At 39.5% G+C, this 8,115-nt stretch overlaps 1 protein-coding gene across 2 annotated transcripts; it reads right to left on the bottom strand.

Moving 5' to 3' along the window:
• Nucleotides 1-1,318: 1,318 nt before the first annotated feature.
• On the bottom strand, nt 1,319-7,803 carry LOC146573467 (nanos homolog 2-like). 2 transcript variants are annotated; one of them, XM_085278366.1, is made up of 3 exons: nt 4,179-7,803; nt 3,388-3,448; nt 1,319-2,902 (listed from the first exon to the last, which is right to left on the bottom strand). In XM_085278366.1, the coding sequence occupies exon 1, from the start codon at nt 6,796-6,798 to the stop codon at nt 6,298-6,300; it is 501 nt and encodes a 166-aa protein (XP_085134492.1). In that variant the 5' UTR covers nt 6,799-7,803; the 3' UTR covers nt 1,319-2,902; nt 3,388-3,448; nt 4,179-6,297. The 2 variants fall into 2 exon arrangements, with proteins under 2 accessions (XP_085134492.1, XP_085134494.1); XM_085278368.1 differs by having other exon boundaries at nt 6,118-7,803.
• Between the last annotated feature and the right edge of the window lie 312 nt (nt 7,804-8,115).

The raw sequence follows: 8,115 nt of genomic DNA, 5'->3' as shown, positions 1-8,115 counted from the left end.
CCACAGACGTGGAGTCAGGACCCGCTGTTCACTTTCAGTCAGTACACTGAAAATGAGTTTCATCAGACTAACCACAAATGTACGACAGTCAAGAACTTCTGCAGCTCTGAGCCAAGTTTCCTAAACAGTCTGCAGTATGAGGAGGACGAGTTCTTTAGAAAACTGATAGCTGCAGAAGGACAAACCTCAACTCAAAAATCTTTAAAACGCCTTCATTCTTCTCATATGATTAATGAGAAGGAAAACGGGACACCACTGTCTTATAATTCCCCAGGAACAAACTCCTCTTTCTCTCATTTCAGACCTGTTTCAAATCATAAGCAGACACAACCAAAAACCGGCTCACCTAATCAAACCAAATCCTAACTTTAAGCCACTATCCAGTCCTGTCCCCCTTCTCTCCTCATACCACCCACAGTTCAGACCCCACCTCAGGCCCCTTACTGCCTGAGGAGGGGTCTGAAGTATTTTCCAGCCTTATAAAGAAAGGGAAGACTGAAGTGGCAGACTGTCATGCAAAAAGCGAGCATCTCCTCCTTGCACTGCTTACAGTCAAATGACAAAATATGTGAACTCTTTTTAAACAGGAAAAAGGAAGAAATTGTACACCAGAGGGGGCAAGAAGGAGAAAACTTGAATATAAACTCAAAAGAAAAACCGCTGTTCCTTCCCTCCCCCAGAAGGCAGTAGAATATCATCATGTTAAATGCCACTTTTGGGGGGGGGGGGGGGGGGGGTAAAATTACTTGACAAATATGTTTCTCTTTTTTGTTATTTCGTCCCTCTTTGTTACAGCTACAGGAGGACAATAAACAGAAGAAGGAGAGCGGCACCAAAGAGGCGAAAAAACGAAAGAGCGCACCACCTCCTGACACCACATCCACAAAGAAGTCCAAATGTACCTCCAGTGCTGAGGGGGACGACAAGGAGGTTTTTCTCCTCCCTGTTCGTGGGCGTGAGCGTTACGAGATGTTGAAGAAGATCAATGACGGTTTGGAGCTGCTTGACAAGGACAGCAAAAGCAAGTCAAAGGTCTCAGTGAAGCATGAGGTTCCCGTGCCCTCCAGTGGAAAGAGGCTGCTCCAGAGAGGAGAGAGGAGTGACAGCGACTAAGATGCCCATCACCTCAATTTCGAAAACAAATGTCACCTTTTTGTCTAAGCCTTTAGGATTATTTCAGGTTTTAAATGCCCATTTAAAAACCAAAATGCCATCCTGCCTCAGTTAAAACGGTTCCTGAAACTGTACTGCCTGATTAGTCACTACACTGACATACTGTTGTGTTCAGTTATGTTTTTCTTTTCTTTTTAAAAAAAACAAAAAAAACAACAACCCTATGTTCCTAATTGGGTTAGAGCCGTTCAGCATGGTTTGAGTGAGATTAAGAATGATCCTTGTCATAACGAGTCACTGCCGTTTATTTAAATAAAGTTCAAAGCTAGGCTTGCAAAACTTGAATGGAATTTGCCTCTGATGTTGCTGTATTACTGTGCTACAGTCCTGTCGCACCATGTCATTTTTAAAAAAAGAAATGTATATATTTTGCATGATTGTCTGGGAAATGCAACCACCTCTGCACAACCTTGATTCATATGCAATATGTAATCATGTTTGTGTAACATGAAAGAAAAAAGAGAAAAAACGATGATAAATGCAAAGACTGGTAACAGCGCTAAGAACCATAAAGCAAGAGAATTTTTAAAAAACTGTGAGAAATAAACTACACTGTAAAAAAAATAACCCTATTCAAATTAAAAAAAATGATGTCCAGTTGTCACATCCAAAATATTTGGCTTTATAGAATCCAAATTGAGTCACTTGATATGACCTGATACTTTTATGTTGATATAAACAATATTACTAGACTTGACTGAAACTTTAAATTTTGCATTGATCCAAATTGATTTTTTTACATAGAACCATATTTTAATTATTGAACCAAGCTAATATATTGAAATTTAACCAACCTAATGTATTCACATCGAACCAAATTAACATGAACTAATATGTTTGTGTTGAAGCCAGGTAATTGATTTACATATATTCAAACTATATTTTTTACATTTCATTTCAGTTCAAAAATGCTCTGCATTTCCTATAAAAAACAAGACAGTTGGCCAACCAATTATTTCAAAATTATTTATTGTTCCAAACCATTTTAACTATAATCAATAGAGAGGATTAGTAATATACAGATTTAGTGCTACAGCAGAAATGATTAGAGAAATGTTTGTTTTATAAAACCTGCAATCTTTTGAAAACCAGTATAAAACCTGCAATCTTTTGAAAACCAGTATAAAACCTGCAACCTGTCTAAAAGAACTGGCATAAAACCATTATAAAAACTCTTTTTAAACCAATTTGCAAGTACTCAAAAATGTTTATATGTGCACTGTGCCTGTACAATGTAAAAAAAAAAAATCTACACATGTATCAATGAAATCAACTTAAATCTCCCTTTCAAATGGGTGTTCTTATAAATTTTGAATGTAGAATACCACTGCAGGCCAACCAAGCAAAATAACCAAGCACACATGCACATGCATGTGCACATACACATGCACACATGCATGCAAACACACTACTGTGCAGTGTTAAGTTCACAATTAAGTTTGCGAATCTTAGAGGTCATCTTGTTAAAGTCAAGCTCCATCATAATCTTTTGAAGAGCCTCAAAGGTGAACCTGAATCCTCGTGGATATTCCATATTAAGAGCATAACAGAGTCCAAAGACCATTGCCACTCCAGCTGCCACAGAAGGCAACTCATTCAGGACTTCCACACCATCAATGATTATCCCGATGTCTCGAGGCTGATGTAGGAGGCTTGAGTTGTCCCTGAAGACGAAGAGTGCCATGGTGGTACTCTGCAGCTCTTCCTCAGCTTCATCTTTCTGGGATATCTTGAGGTAAAATATGGAACAAAATGTACAAGTGAAGAACTGAAGTCTGGCACACCTGATAAATCTTTGACCATAATAAACTACTATTTTGATAGTTGTTTGGTCACAGACTATTAGAACAATTATTTGACTAATCAGATTGTGAATTGCATAATCATTAAATTAAATCAATGGTGGAACATTTTCATAAATGTTCCACAAAGCCCAAGAAAAAAAAAGAAAACAATACAGAACCCTAAGATATTAACTTGATGAGTTGATTAATCGTTGCTGTCCTACATTAATCACTGCATTTAATAGCAGAGTTGTCAAATTTACATCAAGAGACTGCATCTCATGTAGAGACAGAACAGATATGGACATACCATGTATTCTTTTATCAAGTCCTCAACACATCAGCAAGGTGAATGAGAGGATAATGAGGGAGAGTCTAGATTATTATGAAATGTTTAAAAAGGATGTGCAGTGTAAATGCAAAATGATACCTGTTCAGATTAAATGAAAATGTATGCTTCAGCCATGGAATGGATGGAGCGATCTGTGGTTCTGAAAGCATACAGAAAAAAAGAATAATGTTACTTCTCTATAAAACACATTACATAGAAAAACCAAGAAATACGTAACATGACATACCAAACAGTCTACAGACCAGCCATTAGCGACTAAGTTTGGCATAGGGTCAATTTTTTGCTGTTAAAATTAAAATTTCTTCAGAAAATGCACATTTTTCCGAGCTGCGCCTGAAAGTCAATTGAAGGAATTAGTCTTATGTCATTGATCTTATATGCTGGCTTGTTATTTCTGTCTCTAAATCATGCACATTAATAATTATCTTTTGCGCTCGGTGTACACACACATAACACATATTTATATGAAGAGAGACAAACGTGCGCGCACAAACACAAGCTTGTGTCTAGAAACCGCGAGCTCACCAGAAAAATTCAAACGAAGCGGAGCACGGAGTTATACTATGAATGTTATGAACTATGAACTTATGCTAGCTAGCTTTATCCACCACCGATGCATCGTGGTAACGCTAGCTAGTTAGGCAAAAAGCCGTTTTTTACCAGTATACTAACTTGTATTCCCGACTGTGATGGTCGGTTTCTGGTAACCAGTTCTAACGTTGCGCAGGATAGCTAGCTAGCTTATAGCTAGCAGCTACAATCATGCAAAAATTAGGGGTGGCTGTCGACCCAGCTTAAATGGGGTTATTTTCTGCGATTTTGGCAATACAAATTATAAAAGCTTTTGTAACACACTTGGCTTTACTTACGTTTATTTTCAGATGAAATTAATCAAAGATGTGACATGATGTTTCCAGCAGCCATGCAGAATAAAAATGGGTCCCGGTCTATTTCTGGTGGGCGTGTTCAAGTGCAAATCACTTTGACTCAAATTAAAGATATTATCTGTTCAACATGAAAAGAAATATATGTTTTGAGAGAAATCAAAAACTTTGCGTTGCGATGTTCACAATCCTGTACTGACACTATGGGCACATTTTTAGAAATCTATTTAATTCCACAGAAAGGTTAGCCACTTTAGTGTTTCACTTGTGACCTATTTATAGCTCACTGAAGAAGGTTTTAAAATGCAACAATGTTCGGAGATAGAGAGAAAAAAAAAAGAACTTTGGTGCAGGTGCAGGTGCAGTCTTTTATGTAGCTTTCTGGTGACCTTAAAAGAACCTTTACGAAGCCCGTTGACAGGCCTTTAATCGAATGATCGGTTGGTTGATTGATAACAGAAAAAAAGGACACATAAGATGGACATAAAGGACTGAAAACACCAAGAGCAAAATATTGCATCGCACTCATTTATGTAGTTTATTTTTAGATTAGATAATTTTGCAAAATAACGCAGCAAAATAAATAATAAGAGCCGGGATGTGCAGACTATTTAGCACTGAAAAAACTCCGTCCATGTGAACAGAATCAGGTGTTACCTTACCTGTTGATTAAATATCAAGACTATTTAGCAATAAGCTTACTTTAAAGGCTCGTAATAGGTGAACTGTCTTGGTATAGTTGAGTCACGCAGAGTTCATGGTCCATGTTGTGTTACTTGTTGTTTGTGTGTGTGTGTGTGTGTCACCCGATGACCCCTGGCGCCGGAGCGTCTAGACTACATTAGAGATGTGTCACAGCAAAGAGCCGCACCTGCGCTCAAAGAGAGCACATACATAGAGGTGAGGTATGAGGATAAATGGATAGATGCGGTCCTTTTTCGAAGCTGAGCGCACAGTTGTATTTCCTGCACAATCACACACGAAGTGAGGCTGTGTTTATGCCGGTTATACCATGAATATACACCCTGCAGGCACCACTTGTTTGTCAAACTGTTTATGAAGCAAAAGTCACATTTCTGTTTATTTACAAAGCAAAAAGAAGGGGGGGGAAAGAGGCGTAGGAGGGGGTGGAGCGTGCGCACTAGCATACCGGCGACGGCTGTTTCCTTTCACTAAAAGGAAAAAAATAATAAAATGTGTACTTCACGTTACGGTTGAAACTGGGGGTTTTTTTGTGTTTTTTTAATTTTTATTTTATAGAAACAATTTTTGCTCATAACCAATTGACAGGGGATTTCTTAAAATCACCCCGCAGTTCTTCAGCTGAGACACCTGAGTTAAAAAACACAAACACTGCAGCTGTCTTTGTACAAACTTGTACAAACTCTGTTTTGACCTTGTATACTGTATTTCCCCAGCCCCTCTATTTTGAAACTAAAACTATTGAACCTTAATTCAATTTCTCACTTCACATAATCGTTTCACTTTTGCCTTGAAGTGTTACTTTTAATTTAATTTAATTATTTTTTTATGACGCATGTTCTCTGGTGAGTTCAGGTACATCTGTAACTTCAAGTGGAAGAGTTGCATGTGAGTTAAAAATTTTCTATAATACCAAAAAAAAAAAAAAAAAAAAAAAAAAAAAGACAAAATACTGACGTTTTTGTCGAATAATCTGTCTGACATGAGGGATAATATAGCATTTGCATTTTAACTAAAAGACTCGCGCACTGACACTATGGGCACATTTTTAGAAATCTATTTAATTCCACAGAAAGGTTAGCCACTTTAGTGTTTCACTTGTGACCTATGAAGTACCCCCGAAATTGTATCATATTAAACAACAACAACAACAATAACAACAACAATAAACACTCGAGGACTTTAAAGAGTTTAATTTTTTCCGAGGTTTGAGAGCGCTCACCCCGGCTCGGGGCTCCACAGATGTGCTGGATGAGAGCTCCTTGCTGCAGACTGCAGCGGAGTGTTTGACAGTCAAACTTGAAACAGTCTTTGGAACTGAAACGGTCTCTGCCAACACGAACACATACCCCAAACAGTTCGGTAAATATGTACAGTTTCTCGCAGCTTCAGTTTTCAGCAGCTACCAGAACTTGCCTACCGTCTGCATCCTCCCAGCAGCCTCGCACTTCATCTGCGGGCAGTACTTGCGTGTGTGAGCGCTGTCACCGGTGGCTTCGCAGATCGGGCAAGTGTAGTTCCGGAGGACGGGGCAGAAAACTATCCCGTCGTCTGATTTGAGCTTGTGAGATAGGTACACCCTCGGAGTCTCCCCGTTCTGCTTGCATAAGCGGCAGTAGTCCGAGGATGAGGCGCTGCTGCTGGTGTCCGACGCGCTGCTGGTCGGACTGGACTGTGATGAGTTTTTGGAGGATTTCTTCCCCCGAGTGGAAGTGTGGACCTTACTCCAGGGGGGCGCTTGTCCCTTCTTTGGACGCTCGGTGTCTCGGTTATCAACCTCACGGTTGCTGCACAGTTTCTCGAACACTTGGCTCAGATTCATGTAGTCGTGCCACATGTTAAAGCTGTCCCCACCAGTGAGGATCGAGTTCTGGACCTCCAGTTGTCTCGGCATTGTGGTCATTTTTTGGCAGAAGTAAAACTGAGAGTGTGTTTGGAGCGCCTCATATTTATAGCTCACTGAAGAAGGTTTTAAAATGCAACAATGTTCGGAGATAGAGAGAAAAAAAAAAGAACTTTGGTGCAGGTGCAGGTGCAGTCTTTTATGTAGCTTTCTGGTGACCTTAAAAGAACCTTTACGAAGCCCGTTGACAGGCCTTTAATCGAATGATCGGTTGGTTGATTGATAACAGAAAAAAAGGACACATAAGATGGACATAAAGGACTGAAAACACCAAGAGCAAAATATTGCATCGCACTCATTTATGTAGTTTATTTTTAGATTAGATAATTTTGCAAAATAACGCAGCAAAATAAATAATAAGAGCCGGGATGTGCAGACTATTTAGCACTGAAAAAACTCCGTCCATGTGAACAGAATCAGGTGTTACCTTACCTGTTGATTAAATATCAAGACTATTTAGCAATAAGCTTACTTTAAAGGCTCGTAATAGGTGAACTGTCTTGGTATAGTTGAGTCACGCAGAGTTCATGGTCCATGTTGTGTTACTTGTTGTTTGTGTGTGTGTGTGTGTGTCACCCGATGACCCCTGGCGCCGGAGCGTCTAGACTACATTAGAGATGTGTCACAGCAAAGAGCCGCACCTGCGCTCAAAGAGAGCACATACATAGAGGTGAGGTATGAGGATAAATGGATAGATGCGGTCCTTTTTCGAAGCTGAGCGCACAGTTGTATTTCCTGCACAATCACACACGAAGTGAGGCTGTGTTTATGCCGGTTATACCATGAATATACACCCTGCAGGCACCACTTGTTTGTCAAACTGTTTATGAAGCAAAAGTCACATTTCTGTTTATTTACAAAGCAAAAAGAAGGGGGGGGAAAGAGGCGTAGGAGGGGGTGGAGCGTGCGCACTAGCATACCGGCGACGGCTGTTTCCTTTCACTAAAAGGAAAAAAATAATAAAATGTGTACTTCACGTTACGGTTGAAACTGGTTTTTTTTTTTTTGTTTGTTTGTTTTTTTTATAGAAACAATTTTTGCTCATAACCAATTGACAGGGGATTTCTTAAAATCACCCCGCAGTTCTTCAGCTGAGACACCTGAGTTAGAAAACACAAACACTGCAGCTGTCTTTAACTCGCGAGGGCAGTCATGGACGCAAGACCTGCGTCTCATCACTGCTGCTTTGTGAATGTCTGTCTGTGAAAAGCGCTTAATAAATAAAGTTTACTTACTTACTTACTTACTGAGCCTGCAGTTCAGAAATTTAACCATTAGATGGAGTCATTGCCAAAGCAATGACTCCATCTAATTGCT

This window comes from Mchenga conophoros, linkage group LG6 (genome assembly GCF_057382185.1).
Source record: "Mchenga conophoros isolate Kocher_MC1m ecotype Shallow Benthic linkage group LG6, M_conophoros_male_GT1.1, whole genome shotgun sequence".
Taxonomy (NCBI): domain Eukaryota; kingdom Metazoa; phylum Chordata; class Actinopteri; order Cichliformes; family Cichlidae; genus Mchenga; species Mchenga conophoros.
The sequence above is the reverse complement of the archived record's forward strand: the minus strand, read 5'-3'. Positions and strand labels throughout refer to the sequence as shown.

Excerpts from the sequence above, each read along its gene's own strand:
- LOC146573467 (XM_085278366.1), bottom strand. The coding sequence starts at position 6,798 with ATGACCACAATGCCGAGACAACTGGAGGTCCAGAACTCGATCCTCACT.